We start from the raw sequence: 18,980 nt of genomic DNA, 5'->3' as shown, positions 1-18,980 counted from the left end.
TGGTAATGGATAGCGAGGAGTTCCTGGGGGCTTGGCCCACGGCAGTGGTTTAGTCGTGGTTAGGGCCCTCTGCATCATAGCAACCCGGTAGGCAGCGGAAGGAAATGCTTTCCGGTTCCGCACCGCGCTCCCAGCTGTGGCTCTGGTTGAGCTCAGTGTTGCAGCCGCTCTGTCAGGGCATCTGGGTGAAGGGCTCCCGCTGGTTTTGGCTGACTTTCCATTTCACCAAGGACGATGGCCTTCACCAGGAACTGGTTCCCCTGACAACTGTCTGAAGTGCATGAGACGGAGTCTTGCCGTCCTTGTTCTAAGGAACTTGTTGGGTGCTGTGAAATCGGTTCCAACTCACAGCGACCCCATGCGCAACAGAATGTAAACGCTGCGTGGCCCGTGCCACCCTCACCATCCCTGCTGTACCTGGGCCCACTGTCGCAGCCACTGTGCCAGTCCACCTCCTTGAGGGCCTGCATTTGTTCGCTGACCCTCCACTTCCCCAAGCATGACATCCTTCTCCAGGGAACGGTCCCTTCTGACCACATGACCCAAGTAGGTGAGATGAAGTCTCACTTCCAGGGAGCATTCCAGCTGCACTCCTTCCAGGACCGATTTGTTCCTTCTTCTGGTGGCCCATGTTAGGTTTACAAAGTTGTCTATGTGATTAACAAGACCGACATGCCCCACAAACAGTGGGGTGACTGGTGGACTCTTATTTTGGTTCAGACTCCAAGCAACTCCTTCAGCTGTCCAGGGCGTTGAAGTCAGTCTATCAGGAGGGCTTGGGTAGCCCCACTTCCAGATCCTGTTCCTACAATCATTCCACACCCCAAGCCAGTCCCCAACTCTGGGGGTCAGTATGCTTCATGATGACAAAGGCAGTTGTGGTGGTTACGTTTGTGTGTCAGCTTGGCTGGGCCTGGCTGAGTGGCTGGGCCGCTTGATGTAGTACTCCCCATGATGAAACTGGTCATCAACTCCATGGTGGAATCTACTGGGAGCAGCTGAGTAGCTGCCTTAGGCATGCAGTATGCTTCATGTATATAAGCAGAAGCCTTGGGGAACAGTCTCTAGCTTATGGCTTGAACCCTGCACATAGGCAAGTGGTTGTTCACCAGCCTGCCAGGCTCTGCCGACCTTGGGACTTTTAGTGGACTTGAATCAGTGGCCTGTCATGTGGTTTGGTAACCTCGGGACTGTGCCTTTTCACTTGTCAACCTTGGGCTTGTCAGCTTCAGCAGCCAGCAGCTGAGTGAAGAAAAGCCTCCAGCTTCAATGGGCCAAGAGCAGGAGGCAGAGCTGAAGGCCAAAGTTGAGGGGCTTTCACCCAGCTCCTAGAGCCTGGCACATTGAACTCGGACTTAAAGCCTCCAAACTGTAAGGAAAAACTCCTGTTTGTTCAATCATCCCGTTTGTGGCAGATTCCTGTCAGAGCAGCACTAGCTAACCACAAACAGCAGTCCTCACCCAGGGCAGGTGTTTGAAGGGTATACCATTAACATTTGTAATTTCATTAACTTAAAAACATAATAGACATACCCAATTCAGTGACAAGGAGCTCTGGTAGCATAGTGCCTAAGGCACTTGACTGCTAACCAGAAGGCTGGCGGTTCAAACCCACCAGCCACTCCTCGGAAGGAAGGTTGGGCAATCTTACTTCCATAGTGATACTGCCTCGGAAACCCAAGGAGGGGTCGCTATGAGTCCAGGCCGACTCCAAGGCAAATAACAACAACAACAATTCAGTGACATATGCACCATCACCATGGTCCATTTCCAAATTTTTCCAGCACACAATGGTTGAAGTGGCAAATGTTTTCTTATATATATATATATATATCACCACAATAAAAAAATTTAAAAATAGAAAATTGGCATGAATAGTCCTGGCTAATGCCAAAGGCCTCTCCCTCCCCCTGCAAAAAAAAAAAAAAAAAAAAAGGAAAAAACGATAATATATCTACATAGAACAACAACAAAAATAAAATCAAAAGATTGTGCAGAGGAAATTCTGCTGGCCGCTTCAGGTCTCCTCTCTACAAACAGTGTATCCTTTCGGAGACACGCTGTCCATACACTAGCAAAAAGATTCTAATTTCAGGTTGAATTCAAGAACTAACCCAAGTGTACTGGAGTGAAAGGAATATATTTAGCATACAAAGAAGAAATAAACAAGCTCGTATCGAAGCAGTCTCTCCACCTTCGCGAGCCGCGGCAGCGCTCTGAGAAGTCCCCGGGACACCTGAGCTGTCCCCCGGCTCTGCGAGCACACGCAGCTCGAACAGGCAGATGGGACGGACCTCACAGGATGACTACGGAGCTGTGGGCGAGCTGTGCGTTGAACCAGCGCGACTTCCTCCTCTCGTTGTCACCAGGGCAGAAGTGTCTGAACGTCAGATTTATCTTGATCAAGAGAAAGAGTACCCTTTAGGTGTGGGTTGGTTCTAGGGTCATTTGGAGTGCTATCAATATTGCAGCTTTTCTAACTCACTGGAAAAGAGGTGCAGGTATTTCAATTTTGTAAATGAAACAAACCTCAAAGAACGAGGACCAATTGCCTTCTGTTCAGTTCCGCCCCACGGGCCCCTTGTTGAGCGTCGTGGATGTTTACAAAGGCCGCTTGGCGGCGTCAGCCACCCAGGAGCCTCGTTAGCGCAGTAGGTAGCGCGTCAGTCTCATAATCTGAAGGTCGTGAGTTCGATCCTCACACGGGGCATCCACTTGTTTTGCTGCTGTGGCGGCGTTATTGTGAAGGATCAGTGCGAGAACAGTTCCCAGTGACCACGATGTCTCTCTCTTCCTGGGGGACGCCCTCCTTTTACTGGTAGCTGCAGGTCCGCAACTTCGGGCTCGGAGCAGGGTGTGTGCTCGCTGGCCGGGGAAAGGGGGCGCGGAGTCTCAGGTCACCTCCGCCTACGGCGGGAACAGGGGCGCCGGAACCCCTGCGGCCTATCAGCCGCACGCGGGGGCCCTCTAGCGCCCTCCCGGCGGGCTCCGGGAATATCCGCAGGGGGGGGTAGACCGGGCGGGGCCTCCCAGGGCCAGGAAGGCGCTCCCGGGGGGAGGGGCTCGGCTCCTGGGGGCGGAGCCGACGCAGCGCGCTTACGCCTCCCGGGGCGGGACCGGGGGCGGGACCGGCGGCGGGCGGCGCGTGCGCAGAGCGGCGCGGCGTCGCCGTTAGTCGCTGGCATGGCGGTGTGCGCTCGCCTCTGCGGTGTGGGCCCGTCCCGGGGGTGCCGCCGGCGCCAGCAGCGCCGAGGCCCGGCCGAGGCGGCCGCGGCAGACAGTGAGCCGGACACGGACCCGGAGGAGGAGCTCATCGAGGCGGGCCCGGCGCTGGTCGGGAACGAGCCGGGCCCCTCGGCCTCGCGCTGCTCGCTGCTGGAGCTGCCGCCAGAGCTGTTGGTGGAAATCTTCGCCTCGCTACCCGGCACCGACCTGCCCAGCCTGGCCCAGGTCTGCACCAAGTTCCGGCGCATCCTCCACACTGACACCATCTGGAGGCGGCGCTGCCGGGAGGGTGAGTGTTGGGGAGCACCGGGACTGTACCCGGCAGGGCGCGTGCGGGGGTGGCCAGGGCCCCCGGGTGCTGTGGGCTTTGGGCTTGGCTCCGAGGGGCGCATGGACTACAGGCCTGGGAGAGGGCCCTCCGCAGATCTAGGGCCCCGGGGGTGCCCGCCGGGGCCGGGGCTCGTCTTGCAAGGGGGCCTGTGGGGGAGGGTGCCCAGGGACCCGGACGGGGGCTCTGCTACAGATTCGGGGTGCAGGGGGTCCCCGCCAGCGCAGAGGCTAGCTCTGAGAGGGTGTACCTGGAGGGATGACGGGGGCTTGGGAGGGGTCGCATGGGGGAGGGTGACCTCAGGGCAGCAGCGTCACGCGGTGTGGCGGACTGCACCAGGTGACTCTGGCACAGGGGGTAATACCAGAATGCCTGTCTGTACGGTTTCTCTGTAGCGTTTCAGCAGAAACCCCTTATTCTTTGCAAAAATACCCCTGTAGTTAGTTATAATGACATTACCACCTCTGGTGGGCCCGGCTTGCCTGTGTCTGCACCTGCAGGGCCAAATCTGTGCTTGTTTACTTTTCGGACCTTCTAAGGGCCCCGGTCAGAACTGTCATCATTAGCCAATCAGCATGCTCTGCTCATCACGTGGCTTCCGCTGCGCCCTGCCGCGAGCTGGCGCTGTGGCTTTTCCTGCTGCTGGTGTTTTTAGGGTAGGGTTGCGATCGCCTCAAATTTTCTGCTGTTTTTAGCTGCAGTATTGTTTGTGGACCTGTATCAATAACTTTTTTGAGAATGAAGGAGTAATTAAAGGAAAAGAAGGAGAAAAAACAAAAAGGATTTCCGTTCAGTCATACTGTAACTACCCCCCCCCCCCAAAAAAAAAGAACCAAACTCACTGCCATCCAGTTGGATCTCACTCCTAGCGATCCCTCCTTGGGTTTCTGAGGCGATATCACTATGGAAGTAGATTACCCATCCTTCCTTCCGAGGAGTGGCTGGTGGGTTTGAACAGCCAGCCTTCTGGTTAGTAGTCAAATGCCTTAGGCACTGCGCCACCAGAGCTAATAATGTTATAAATCAAAGTTGTTAGTATCTCCGTATTCTAAAACAACACTGAAGCAACTGACGACTATATTTATCATGTTATTCTATGATTAAAATTTATAACAGACGTTACTAAAGGTTCTGTGTGGTCTGGCTCAGGTGGTCCCCGGGGAGGGTGACACCAACCTTTATGACACCATTGCCTCAGGGGGCTTTGGAGGGGTCGGGGCAAGGTGGAGGTGCCAGGTGGGGAGTGCAGCCTGGCATGGTCTGCTCTGTGGGCTCAGAGAGGGGCTGAGGGGTGACCCCAGCTGCAAGGGCACAGGACTCTGGAGTTGAGCGGGGGTTGGGAGTTCACTGCAGTGTGAGTCCCTGACAGGAATACAATACATTGATGTCTGTGGGTTCTCTCATCCATCCCCAGCCCTTGGCGGGCAGATCTGAGGGCACCCCAGGGCAGAGATGGCAGCAGGGGCACCTGATGGTGGGTGCACCCAGTATGTACGGAGGTGCCAGGGGGCCAGGAGCAGTGTTGGGGGAGTAGGAGTCATCTCTGCCGTCGGCGTTGTTTGCTGTGTGCGATCAAAAGCCAAGGGTGCTGGTGGTGGTTGGGAGGCTGCCCAACTCTACACCAGGGAGGGGAGGGACACACAGCCTCCAGTTCAAGGCTGCCTGGGGTTAAACGGTGACAGGGTCTCATGTTAGAGCAGCCCTGATTTTGATTAGTACAGACCAACCACGCAGAATAGGAGAAGGAGGAGGAAAAGTGGGGGGACCCTGTCGGTGGAAGGCAGAGCAACGACAGAGTGTGCATATGTTTTGTCTGACTGGGGCTGGCATCTGCATCCCTGTGTCCACCAGCACAGACTAGCCCCTTCTGGTCGACTGTCACATTCTCCATTTTCCCTTGTTCTACTCAGTGCTACGGAGAATGCCTTCGCGAATTTTGCAGGAACTCATGAGTTTTACATGTGCCGTTTAGAACCTCTGACGTCCTCTTCCTAGCATTCATGCCCCAAGTGGGAATCTGGGGTGATGGGGTGTGGATAAAAACGCATTTGCGCCGCCAAGAAGGGAAGGCCTCTCTCCAAACCCACCCAGCACAGAGTTAGTCAGCCACCTCGTCTTTTTGGTGGTTGAGACCCTGGACTTGTAGTCAGCCACCCTGGGTTATGGTCAGGGCTCTATTTATCCATGGGACCCTGGACAAGTCAGTTTTCCTTGTCTCTGGAGTGGGTTGGTGGCGATGCTGCCCGAAGATGCACGTGGCACCCTTGCCGCTAAATGCCAGCTGCTCTGTCAGGATGCTTCCTGGCCATCTTTCTCCCACCAGTAGTGCGTTGCCGTTCTCTGTCCTGTCTTCTTCTTTGTCCATTGGGGTGTCTTTTTGTGCCATTAATTTGTAAGAACTCTTTGCGTATTAGCGACATGCACTTTTGGTCCCATGTGGTAAGTGAAGGCTCTTCTTACGTTTTAAAACGGAGGCAAAGTAACGCTTCCTATCCTATTCATCTGCTTGGTTTTGCTTTTGTCAGGCAGTAAGAGCCCAACTCTTTACACAAGTCCCATTGTCCTCAGAGGACTTGCTTCCGTCAGTCACCCAGGCCCGTTTGGTGATCTCCAGGGGTTTGTCTTTGGGGACACTGTCATGTGTTTGGCTCAGCTCCAAGAACAGGGAGTAGCAGAAGATTTCCCATGTAATTGAGAAACTCAGACATCCCAGTGAGCAAAGGGAGCTTGGTTTCAGAATGGCTCTTGGCACGTAGGTGGGCCGGCCTGGGGAAGACGGGAGAGAAGCCGGGCTCGCAGGTGCATAGAAGACCTCCCAGCCTCTCCCTCCCACAGCCTTTGTGGAACACCATCATGGACTTGCCCAGGAGGCCTTGTCTGTAGGAGGACTTTTGGTTTGAAAAATGAAAAATGGTATGACATGTGTGTTCCCAGTTATCCCACCAAATAGGTGTTAAATCCCTTGTCATATTTGCTTTTTTAAGAAAATAATTTATTACCCTGTTGTTGGCTTGAGAATATACACAGCCAAACATACACCAATTCCAGTTCCTGCACACATGCCTCCGTCACCCGGATTCCAGTCCTGGAGTGGTGACTGGTCTCGCCTCCCCTTCTGGGGGTTCCTCCTCCGTTGACATACACTCTATGCCCCCTGAGTCATAGTGGCTTTTGGGTCCTCCACTGTTTTAGTGGTGTTCTTTTAAATTTTTGTTGTGATTGAGTGAAAGTTTACAGAGCGAATTCATTTTCTGTACACCAGTTGACACACATTTTGTTCATGACGTTTACTGTAATCTGCACACTGTAACAGCTCTCTTCCCACTTCTTCCCTGCAATTACCACTTCCCTGTGTCCTTCTTTCCTATGCACTCCTGCCCCTGAGCAAATACTGCCCTTCTATTCTCCCACGACTGATTGCTCCAAGGAGTGTATCTAACTGATGTAAATGTTCACCCCATATGCCTATCTGTTGTTTGGCTGGAAGCCGCAGGGATGAGTTCAGTTTCAGACCTGATGGGTGACTAGGGCTTTGGTCACGGGGGTCTCACCAGGCTCTATCAGACTTTTTCTGGGTGTTTTTAAGGAAATCTCTCTGCTTGTCCTCAGGTCCCCTCTGCTGGCCCTCTCTGTCCACTCCAGGCACACTGACGGGGGCGTTACTGACATCTTTCAGCCATCCTTCCACCTGCTCACGTCACCAATACCAAATGTCCCGTGGGATTTTAGTTTGCAGAAACGCATCGTACTGTGTGGATCATTCTGCACTGTTTCTAACTTCTGTGCATGCTAACACCTTTAGGTCTCAGGCAGTCTTTTTACTGTCATGCAGAAGTTCACCGGGCAGGCCACCCTTTGTTCCTCTCTTACTTTTACTGTTTTTGTCACACATAGTGTTGGAGTGACATCGTCTCATACATAATTCCTCAGACACTTACATTGATGGCAGTTTCTCTAAGGACTGTAACCAGAAGAGGTGCCACAGGAGTGCCATGGTACGGCACCTGCCATTTTACCAGATCCGTGTGGAATGTCGTCGAGTTGACTCCTACTCATAGCGACCCCGCGTGACACAGTAGGGCTGCTCCCCGGGGTGTCCTAGGCTGTCATCTTTACAGGAGCAGATCACAGAGCTGCTGAGTGGGTTTGAACTGCCGACCTTTTGGTTAGCAGCCAAGTACTTAACTGTTGTGCCACCAGGACCCCTACCTGACACTGCCCAGCTGTTTCCCAGCATATCTGCACACCTGTCACAGAAGGTGGAATGAAAACCTAAGTGTTGTCACCGAATAGCTGCCATTTGGGGCCTAAGTGCCTTAACTTACCCCAGTCAGGCCATTTCCCCTCAGTTCTCTCCTGCGTGTAACGATGCATCTTCAGATCCGGGTGAAGCCACCATCGCATTTCACGTGCGTGTGCCAGATAACCAGTGTGGCCCCGCACTGACACCTGCCCTTTGTCGGCCATTCAGATCCTCCTCGATTTGCTTCTCAGTGCCCCATTTTCTGGGGACTTCTTCCCCATGTGCTCAGGGTGCACTAAGCCCCGTCCCCAGGTCATCCCTGCCTTGCACACAGACCTGGGAATGTGGTGACTTTGTGGTGCATGTTTTCACGCAGGGGATGCTGGGGACGTAGGGAGTGTGAAGCTACTGTGAGGCTTGTGCCTCCTGGCCCCAGCCCTCGTGACCATTCCCATGTGTTACCATGTCCACCGTTGCTTACTGTTGGGCTTAGACACTGGCAGTGGGTCTGGGTGGCAGACAGCTCCTTGAAACTAGTAATAGTAACAATAGGGATGAAAACCACTGCGGCTGCTTCTGCTGCTGACATGGCTACCCCCCCTCCCCTTTTTTTTCCTATTCATTTTTCTTGCTGACCATGGGCTTTGTTTAGATAATCTGGAGAGATGTCTGCTTAAGAAATGGAAAAATATTTGCATATTTGCTTGTAATCATCATCATTTGCAGGAGCCCTGGTGGTGAAGTGGTTAAAGCCCTCTGCCGCCAACTGAAAGATTAGTGGTTTGAACTCACCAGCCACTCTGCTGGAGGAAGGTGTGACAGTCGGCATCAGTGAAGACTGACAGCCTTGGAGACCCTGTGGGCCAGTTCCACTCTGTCCTCTAGGGGCGCTGTGGGTCAGAATGGACTCCACGGCAGTGGGTGTGGTTTGGGCTCTGCTTCCATGAAGACTGACAGCCTTGGAGACCCTGTGGGCAGTTCCACTCTGTCCTCTAGGGGCGCTGTGGGTCAGAATGGACTAGAGGGCAGTGGGTGTGGTTTGGGCTTTGCTTCTGTGAAGACTAACAGCCTTGGAGGCCCTGTGGGCAGTTCCACTCTGTCCTCTAGGGGCGCTGTGGGTCAGAATGGACTCCAGGCAGTGGGGGTGGTTTGGGCTTTGCTTCTGTGAGACTGACAGCCTTGGAGGCCCTGTGGGCAGTTCCACTCTGTCCTCTAGGGGCGCTGTGGGTCGGAATGGACTCCACGGCAGTGGGTGTGGTTTGGGCTTTGCTTCTGTGAAGAGTGACAGCCTGGGAGACCCTGTGGGGCAGTTCCACTCTGTCCTGTGAATCAACTCTGCAGCAGTGGGTGTGGTTTTTATTGTTATTTGCTTTTTAGCCTTCTTTATGGTGACCTTTGCCTTACAGAAAATTTTAATTGTGATGAAATCAGTGTCATGAAGTTTTAAATTTGTGCTTAAGAAAGCATTTGTCACCCCTAGCTTATGAAGAAGCCCCACAGCTGGGTCTCAGGCTCACTGCTCAACCTGGCAGCTAGTGTAACGTAATTCCTCATCACCTTGGCCGAAGTCCCAAAGTCTGACAGTTGTCAGTCCTCCGTAGTGTCCGCAGGTTGTCTGACCACTGGCAGGCCTCCGTAGTGTCCGCAGGTTGTCTGACTGTTGTCAGTCCTCCGTAGTGTCCGCAGGTTGTCTGACTGTTGTCAGTCCTCCGTAGTGTCCGCAGGTTGTCTCATGGAGTCGTCTTGTGCACTTGGCATCACATACAAGAATAGTGGTCCACAGGGCAGATCTGATTTTATTTCTCTGAGCCCTGAAACTTCATCTGTCCCGAACCAGGCACTTGGCTATGGTTGGTGCTAATAAGGCTATGGGCATGTTGACTTCGATTAAAAACAACGTCCCTGGAACGTGGGTGGAGACCCAGCCTGGGTGAGCAGGACCTGGCATCGGGGCAGCTGTTGGAGGAGGGTCTTCTGGCCCATCAAGGTTCTTGGGGAAGTACTTCCAAGTTCAGTACCTGGCTGGTGTAATGTGATCACAGTTGAGCGTCTTGGAAAGGTGACTGGCTAATTAGCGAACTAGCTGCTTTAATACTCAAGTGCTACAATTTCATCATTGGCTGTCCCAGAACAGAACACCAGCCCCCAAAAAGGGGTGGGGAGAGGGTGGAGGACCTGTAGACTTGTGTTGCATTGCTTCAAAGAATTTGGGACAGTGGTCGACTTTTGGGGGTGTGCATGTTGACAGAGAACTTTGTAAAATACTGTGATGATTGTGGGGGCATGGGAGGAACTTACAGTGAAGTAGTTGCTTTAATGTTTGGTGAGTGGCTCCAAATTCTGTCCCACTAGTAGCCAAGCAGTTATTTCTAGGGGTCTTTGGCCTAGCTGCCCCCCATTGGGAAGGGGACGAATGCAGGTGCTGGGGGTGTGGGGCAGCTTGGGTCTGTTGGGTTGACTGGCTTCTTGCAGCATTTCGGTGGGCGGGGCGCGGTGGGCGGCGGAAGGACGTTTCCACCGAGGAGGGGCTCGGGGCGTACGCAGGATGGCCTCTTACAGAAGCACAGCAGGGCAGGTGGCCGGGGAGGCAGAAGCAGTTTTGATGCGTCACATCTTTGGCCCTGGGCCCCCTGCAGCTACTTGCCTATGGGCTATAAATAAGTCGTCATTTCTCGGAGTGCGGAGGAGAGGCCAAGCTGGCGTCTGCTGTGCCTGTGACCAGACTGCTCCGTCCAGACCTCAGCACTTAGGGGTCAGTGCTAAAGTGCTGGCCGACTTGCACATCGTTCATTTTGTGTTCTGTTGTCCTGGTTGGGAAGTACACCGCAGAGCGGGCGCCAGCTCGGCAGGTTCTCCAGTGAAGTTCCCGGACACGGGTTCCATTCGTCCAGTCGTGAGGCTGTTCTCAGCCTCCTTCTCTGAGCTGGCCCTCCCCTTTAACATCCACTCACTGCCCCCACGCTGCCTGTCTGACCTTCCCAGTGGCTGTTGTACTTCTGTCTCCTACAGACAGATCTTCAAGGAGCATGGCATTTCAAGGCAGACTTCCTTCCTTTTTTTTTCCAGTTAGGGTAAATTATTGTTTGGTTTTAAGAAGACTTCAAGGGGTATTTTTGGATTAAGGTATAAAGATTATGCCAGGGCAATAGTTTCAGGGCTTTACCCAGTCTGGATCGCTCCATAAAGTCTGGTTTGCATGAGAATTTGAAACTCTGTTCCACATCTCCCCCCTTTTGATTAGGGTTCTGTAGAATCTGCTCAAAAATTTAACACCGTTCATTTAGTAATGGTGAGTTTTTGAAATGCAGACCATCATTCTCAATCAGAATATTCAAATATTAAAAGAGAAGTTTTGAAATTGGACCTGCTTATATACCTTTGTTCCTAGCCCACACTGAACTCCAAGAGCTTGAAACAGAATTTCATAAGGTATTGGCTTAGTTACTGGTTTTGAACTTACACAACTTGCCCACTTCCTTCTCTGAGGCTAAATTTTTAAAAGTTGCAGTAACATATATATAATACAATTGTGGTAACATTCCTAACACAATTGTGGTGACATATATGATTGTGGTAACACATGTAATAAACCGTTCCTCCTTTTGGCTATTGTGAACTGTACACTTCCGAGCTGTCAGTTACCTGGCCTCCCGCAACCCACCCGCACTGTCCGTGGTAAAGGTTTAGGACACCCAGTATACTGGCCTGCTGCAGCCCTCTTGGCAGAGCATCTTTAAAATCAGTTTGGAAACTTTCTGGTTGGAATATTTGAATAGTAATATTTAATTTTACCCAGTTTTTCTCCCCTTTCCCGTTTTTGTTCCCCTCTTTGGGCACACCCTTAACAGGAACTTCCTGAGCCACTTGGAGTGGCTGGTTAGCAGTGGTTTTCAGTTGACAGCTGCTGCACTGAATCCATTACTCAGTGACCGGCTGTGGCCAGCAAGGGCAGGTGGGCTACCTGTTAGTCTTCTGCGTAAGATTGGTGCCCAAGGGTGGGACGGACACAGATTAGCTCTTTTGGAAGGCACAGCCCATGGCGCTGCCAAGGACACTTGGCCTTAAAAGCAGTTTCAGGGCTGTCTCCCTTGATGACTTAGGGGAAGGATTCGAGCACAATGACAGGATGAGGAATTGTTTTCAGCTGCTACTGGAAAGGGAGATTTTTCCATCGTGCAGAAAACACTGCCCACTTCTTGCTGGGACAGTTGGATTAGAATGACACTGTTGTATTGTGGTGTGTGTGGGGCCATTAGACAGAGCCCTGCACGGGCTGCTGTGCTTGTGAGCACTCTTATCAGCATTCTGTAGCCCTTCTGATGGCTTGTCAGATCTTGCAAGCCCACTCCCTACCTGACAGTGAAGTATCATTTGTTGGTCCAGCAGGCAGAGACTTAGGGTGACCTCGGGCTTGACGAGCTGGTCCTCTGAGATCAGACCTGGGGAGCATTCACAAGTCCAGGCAGTTTTCCACAGGTAACAAATGCATTGCTTTTGTCCTGCTGGAGTGCGCGCTGGAGCCAGGCAGACGTTGTGAACCCAGCTGCCGGCCTCCGGCAGTCTGCACAGAAACCGCCAAGGGACAGTCTAGACAGCCAGCAAAGGCTTTGGGTGCCGGAAGCAAGATGAGCACCAGCAGATGCGTTTGCTCTTCTCTCCACTTTTTCTGTAAACCAAAAACTGTTGTAAAGTTTATTTAAAAAAAAAAAAAACTGAAAAAATCATTGGTCATCTCACTCTGAGCCCCCCAGAGAGCAGTGCCACAGGCTGAGGGGACAGGGCCCGGACGAGGAGGAGAGGGACACAGCAAGAAAGGTGAGGTGGGGTTGTGCGAGGCTGGCAGAGGCCTGCGAGCCCCAGTGTGCGAGGAGGCCCCCGACCAAAGCGGTGGAGAGAGGAAGGCAGGTTAGCGAGTCTGTGGTGTCTGGCCCCCCAGCTGCCCACTGCAGGGATAACTGCCCTCCGCCGATCAACTGGAAGGACAGGGTGTTTGTGTCAGCACATCTGCAGTACAGCACAGGGTGGGTGCTGCCACCATGTGCGGCACTGACTCTCGGAACGGAAGGTCAGCGGTGGTGCCGTGGTCAGTGCCCGCTGTACGCCCCTCGGAGTCAGTCACAGGGCACGTGTCTCAGGAACAGAGCCGCCTGGATGCCACACTTAGTGTACAAACCACTGCCTTTTTCTCTCCACCTGTCAGTACTTGCTGATGGATAGTCCTGCGTCCCTGTGAGAACCACAGAATGTCAGGGGAAATGAACAGATGCCGTACTTGAACGCTTTTGTTTACAGATTAAAACTCCAGCAAGTCTCCTCTCGTGTTACCCGTAACACAGACGGGGTGTTTTCATTCTCCAGTGGCGACTCCTCTCATTCTACAGCAAACATGTTGGATTGGTGGAAACGCCTGTTGACAGCTTAGTCTTTCATTACTACATAGCACTTAATGCAGCTGTGCGAGACATAGCCATCAAAGACCTGTTGACTGGGTTATTCCTGCAGTTCCAGGAAGGAGCCCTGGTGGCATAGTGCTTAAGCGCCAGGCTGTGAACCCAGAGGTTGGTGGGTTGAACCCACCAGCCATTCTGCGGGAGGAAGATGTGGCAGTCTGCTTAGGTAAAAATTTCGTGCCTTGGAAACCCTGTGGGGCAGTTCTACTTGTAGAGGGTCTGAGGTCATTCCAGGAAATTACCTTAGACCCTCTACCTACTACTCTTAGAGTTCTGAAAACCAACAAAACTTGAGAGAAAATGTCAGGGCCTCCCGCGGCCATTCTTCCAGTGCTGACACACTTCCACTGAGGAAATTCTTCCCAGTCGCTGGCTGCACCCCCAGGCGGGCCTCACATGGCCCTAGCACCGTGGGCTCCACCGAAGGGAGTGAGCTGCAGGGGCCCAGCGGCATTGGTCTCTGTGGCTGTGAAGCAGGGGGCAAGAGGCCTGCGCCAACGCCTGGTGCCTCAGGCGCCTCCTCTGGATGCAGACCCCAGCAGGGAGCGGGCCCACAAGCCCACTGTGTGCAGGGAAGGTCTCCTCACGCCACTGACCCGCCTTCTCCTACGCCAGTCTGCGACTTTGCTTTTAATTTTTAACAGTACCTTCTGGGACCACCTCAGGACCCATGACAGATGGATTAATAAATCAAGGTTTTAAGATGATTCCAATTTCAAACCCATCCATGTAAGTGCGTGACACACGATGAACTTTTAAAACGCCATCCCTGCCCCAGCGAGCTGACTCAGCCTGCCCGAGTATGCTGTTGGTGCCGACCCGTGTTTACTGAACTGGAGGTCGGACGCGTGCCGCATCCCGCCGAGCCGCGGTCTCCAGGTCGAACCCAGCGCTCAGGGCTGCTGGGATCGTCCGCGTGCTGTCTGCCGGGCCGTAGGGTGCATCGCGGGCACGCCCTACGGCCGCCTGGGCCTGCGCGACGTTGTCGTGAAGCGCCGTGAGCCCCCGTGGGCTGCGTTTGTGGTTTCGCCCCATTTTGCGTGTTTCCTTTCAGACCGTGGCTGAGGCCTGAACAGCAGGGCCAGCAGGGCACCTCCCGACTGGGCAGTGGGTGGGCAGTGACTTCGCAGAGGGGAGCGGGGTGGGGTGGAAGTCGGGGGAGGCACAGGAGGTGCTGTCAGCTGGGGGAGGTGGGCCGGGCGGGTATGTGCCAGGCCTGCTCTGGCACCTGGTCTGGGGCCCGCGTAGGAACAGGGGACCCAGAAAGCCGCAGTGCCCCAGTGTCTGGCCATGACTGCCCAGGCACAGGATTGGGGCTTGGTTTGACAGAGCTACGGGCATCAGGAGCTGCCCTGCAGGCGACAGGGGCCTTTGTGGTGGTCAGACCCTGACCACCGTGTGTGACCTCTGCCCACCAGTCGTCGGCCCCTCACTAGGAAATGAGGTGGGCTGTTTGGTTGGCACTGTTCAGCTTGTAGAGCTGATTGGATTGTGAGGGTTTTCATTTCACTGAGGGTAATCTTGACTGGATGTGAAGTCCCATAAACCCTCCACAGGGAGAGGCAGACCGAAACCGGGTAGAGAAGGCTATGACGGGTTTGTCTGTTGCTCCGTGGCTTTTCCATTTTAATTCTCGGCCGTTTTCCCCCTTACAGAGTATGGGGTTTGTGAGAACTTGCGGAAGCTGGAGATCACAGGCGTGTCCTGCCGCGACGTCTATGCCAAGCGTGAGTTACCCTCTGACTTCACCGGTTAACCTGCTCTGGAAGCTGGCTGTCAGTAGTGGGTGGGCCATCAGGGCAGCTTGACCACAGTTCCGTCTTCACAGTCAGTGTGCTAAACTCAATCAGTGACACTGCAGAGCTGGTACTCCCACTGAAAATGGGGGGCTCTTTTTGGGTGTACTGTTGCACCCACTCTTCACTTCCTCGGTGGTAAAGGTGGGTTTTACTGGACACAGGAGACCTTTAGCCTTGTAATGGGAAGGCAGTGTTGGAAATGACCCTGGTTGCTTCCAGAGCCGCCCCTTTCCCTGGACTCTGGGCCCTGGGCCTGATGGGTGTGTGGACAGCTCCGTCCTCGTCCCGCCTCCCCCAGTGCTCTATGCCTTCAGCTCTCGTTTCAGGGCTGCTCTAGGCAACTGAGCTCCCCACCCCCATTCTCCTTGTTTTTCTGATTCCTTTGCTTCCTAGATCATCAGCAACATTTCATGGCGCCGAGTTTCCCAGCCTCCCCAAACCACCTTCCCAGCTGCCTGGGAACATTCAGGCAGGAAACGCCCACATTTCTCCCCACTTTTGATGAAGAGACTGAAGGCACCATTTTAACACTAACGTTGTTGTCTCAGTGTTTTGAGGAGGGGCCGACTGGGAGATGCTGGCCGGCATGTGGGGGTTAGTGTGATGTGACTCCTCACAGAGGGAGACATGACTAAGAGTGGAGGTGGCCACCCAAGGCTGTTCTCCCCCAGTTGACCTGGTGACGTCTTTGAACAGGACTGAGAACCCGTCTTTAGACCTTCTTGGCTGACTTTGGTGTTTCTAGTCCCTTGGACTTTCTACCACGTCGTCTGAGGGTAACCTAGACCGGGTTGTTCCTTACTCAGCGCCTGGCCCAGGAACTGAGAGGCCTGCACCGCCAGGCCACTGATGCATCCACGGCTCAGGGCTGGGTGTGAGTAGGCACAGTCGTGGGCTGGTGCAGAGGAGTTCTGGAAGCTTCCTCTCAGGCCTAGAGGCTTTGTTGGCTGCTGTGATGTGCTTTTGTTGTTGTTACATGCCTTCGAGTTGTTTCTGACTCATAGCGACCCCTCCTTGAGTTTGCGAGGTGGTGTCTTTACAGAAGTAGATTGCCCAGCCTTCTTCCAAGGAGTGCCTGGTGGGTTTGAACTGCCAACCTTATGGTTAGCAGTCAGGTGCCTTAGGCACTATGCCACCAGAGCTCCTGGTATGATTTGCTGCTGTCCCTTTTTTTGCTACATTGTTACTCGAAGTCCCCTCACCCACATGCCTGCCCCTTCTGTCCAGGTAAGACTGAGTCCCGGGAGTGGCTGACTTGGTGCCACAAGGGTGCTTTCTGTCCCTGACCCTGGCTGTTCCTCCGTCCAGGCTCCTCCCACAGGGAGACTTATTCCCACTTACCCCAGGTCAGGTTGGGGAAGGACTGTTGGGTAGGTTCGTGTTTCTAGGCTAGAATTTGGGGCTGACACTTGGGGGAGATTTCCACTCATGATCCTCATCTCATAGGCCTTTTGCCGAGAGCCAGGCCCTCTTGGGAGTGTGGATGCCTGGGGCCCCTAGAGCACAGCCAGGCCATGCGCCGCGGTGCTGCTCCCTGCCTGGCCCACAGAGGCGTGGGGATACCCTCTGCACAGTGCTGCCCTGGCCTTTCTGTCCGCCGGAGGCTCGTAGACGCAAGGCGTGCAGCTCTGCTTCCCAGCGATGAGTCACTGGAAGCCCGTGGGCACAGTTATACCCTGACGTGCGTGTGTGCACTGGGGTCACCTCAACAGCTCGTGTGGAGACAGACGTTAAAGGTCATGCCTGTCTGGGCATTAAGGGGCGTCCGGCAGTCCTCGTGGGGAACACTCATGAGGAAGGACAGGTCCCAGCAGCCCCTTGGCTGTAGCAGGGGAGGTGGCCGAGGCTGGTAGGAGAGGATATCTGGGTACAGGTGGGAGGTGACGTGTCCTGAGTGTGTGTGCAGGAGACGGCGTGGCTGAGGGCATGGTGCAGGCAGGCGTGGAGAGGGAAGGAGGTTGGGGAGCTGTGTCTGCACAGGTGTCTAGAGGGAGGGGACTTCACTGGGGATGCCCAGGGACATGACAGCAATGCCTATAGCTTCCTTTTGTCTGCTGATCTTGACCCCTTCACAGTGTCTGCAGGGTCCAGGAAGTGGCTAACAGCATCGGTCACTCAGCCCAAGTGTCAGGCTTACACCGGCCATGGGCATTCCAGTGCGGGAGCTTGGTTTGTGGGTGTCCTTCCCACACTCTCCCAGGAGGACATCACACAGCATTGGGGCAGGGCAGGTGGCAGAAGGAACAGGTGGTGGCACCCACCAGCCTGGACTCAGAGCAGGAAGTTGGACTTACAAGGCTGGGAAACTTCCCCCTTAAAGCCAGGTGAAGACACCCCAAAACTGAAGGCACCCCACAACCAAAGGTACTGCACAACTGAAGTGCCCTGTAACTGAGGATACCCCATAAGTGCAGGCACCCAACAGGTGAAGGCAGCCTGTATCTGAAGGTCCCCCACAACTGAAGACTACCTGCAACTGAAGACACCTTGTAATTGAAGATACCCCACAAGTGAAGACACCCCACAATTGAAGATACCCCACAACTGAAGACACCCCAGAACTAAGGCGGGGAAGCTGCGAGTGTCCATGGGGCTCCATGTGTATGCTTGGGGCAGAGGAGTCCCTGAGTAGTTAGGCCAAGACGCAGACCACATTACCCACTCTCTGGGTACGCTGTGGACCCCTCTGATCCAAGGCCAAGGGTCTCGCAGACCCGCTGGGGGAGGAGGAGGGTGGTGGTATCTGGGGTGGCTTTGCAAGCCTGCCCTGTCTGGGCTTCAGGGTTGGAAAGGTCAGCAGGTGACTGTCGTTTGCAGCCAGCTTTGTGTGCTTGGGCAGGACTGCCCGCCTGTGTGCTGGTTGTTGGCTCTGGAGGGAACGTGCTGTTGGTGTGGAAGTGGGTGTTGAGTGGTGTGAGACGTGCTCAGGTGGCCATGGCTGCCGGCACAGTCTCAGCCCTTCCCCTGCTGTGTCTGTCCAGGTATAAACCCGCGTGTGAAGTCGGGACGTTTCATGAGACTCCTCCCTGATTACGAGCACATGGAGTACAGAGACGTGTACACCTGCCGTATGTACCCCACTGGCTTGGGCTTCTGGCAGCGTGAGCACGGCATGTAGCTGCATGAGGAGGGTGCTAGGCCCGACTTGGAGCTTGGGCCTGGCGGGCGGGCCTGGGGCATTGGCTGTGGCTCCTGTCTGAGCCGGCCCTCAGGGGCTGTGTGGATGTGGGGTTCTGCCTTGGCTTGGGTTTGGGGTAGACGTGGTCAGAATCACTGTGCGGGGGCCAGGGTAACGTTTAGCGCTGATGGAGAAGGCTCCTGCAGTGCCCCTGCTGAGGCCAGCAGGCGGCTGGGAAACACCTTCCTCTTTTCCGGAAGGTCCAGCCACTGACCTCACGCTTTGATACTTGTTTGTATTCCAGTAACGTATGTGAGTTCATAAAAAACGCACACACACAGAACCACGGTAGGTAGATGTGTATAGAGACGGTGGTGGTTCAGGCCCTGGTTCCTCCTCTGATAAACGTGTCCTGGTGGCACAATAGTTAAAGCACTCAGCTGCCAACCTAAAGGTCAGTGGTTTGAACCCACCAGCTGCTCCGTGGGAGAAAGAGGAGGCAGTCTGCTTCCATAAAGATGGCAGCTATGGAGACCCTGTGGGCAGTTCCACTCTGTCCTCTAGGGGCGCTGTGGGTCGGAATGGACTCCAGGGCAATGGGTGTGGTTTGGGCTTTGCTTCTGTGAAGACTGACAGCCTTGGAGACCCTGTGGGGCAGTTCCACTCTGACCTCTAGGGGTGCTGTGGGTCAGAATGGACTCCACGGCAGTGGGTGTGGTTTGGGCTTTGCTTCCATGAAGACTGACAGCCTTGGAGACCCTGTGGTGCAGTTCCACTCTGTCCTCTAGGGGCGCTGTGGGTCAGAATGGACTCCACG

The 18,980-nt window shown here is 54.2% G+C and overlaps 1 protein-coding gene and 1 non-coding gene across 2 annotated transcripts in view; both read left to right on the top strand.

Moving 5' to 3' along the window:
- The first annotated feature begins 2,637 nt into the window (after positions 1–2,637).
- On the top strand, positions 2,638–2,710 carry TRNAM-CAU. Its single transcript has one exon. It is a non-coding gene; the product is annotated as a tRNA-Met (tRNA).
- Positions 2,711–3,183: 473 nt separating this feature from the next.
- FBXO31 (F-box protein 31) overlaps positions 3,184–18,980 on the top strand; it is a 38,232-nt gene continuing 22,435 nt past the window's right edge. The window contains exons 1-2 of the mRNA XM_007939150.1: positions 3,184–3,514; positions 14,902–14,973. Of these exons, the coding sequence (XP_007937341.1) occupies positions 3,184–3,514; positions 14,902–14,973 (403 nt within the window). The remainder of the gene's footprint in view (positions 3,515–14,901; positions 14,974–18,980) is intronic.

The sequence above is a fragment of the Orycteropus afer genome, unplaced genomic scaffold (assembly GCF_000298275.1).
Source record: "Orycteropus afer afer isolate SDZICR_OR568_19922 unplaced genomic scaffold, OryAfe1.0 scaffold00057, whole genome shotgun sequence".
NCBI classification, from domain to species: Eukaryota; Metazoa; Chordata; class Mammalia; order Tubulidentata; family Orycteropodidae; genus Orycteropus; species Orycteropus afer.
Note: the sequence above shows the minus strand (reverse complement) of the source record. Positions and strands in the feature narration are given on the sequence as shown.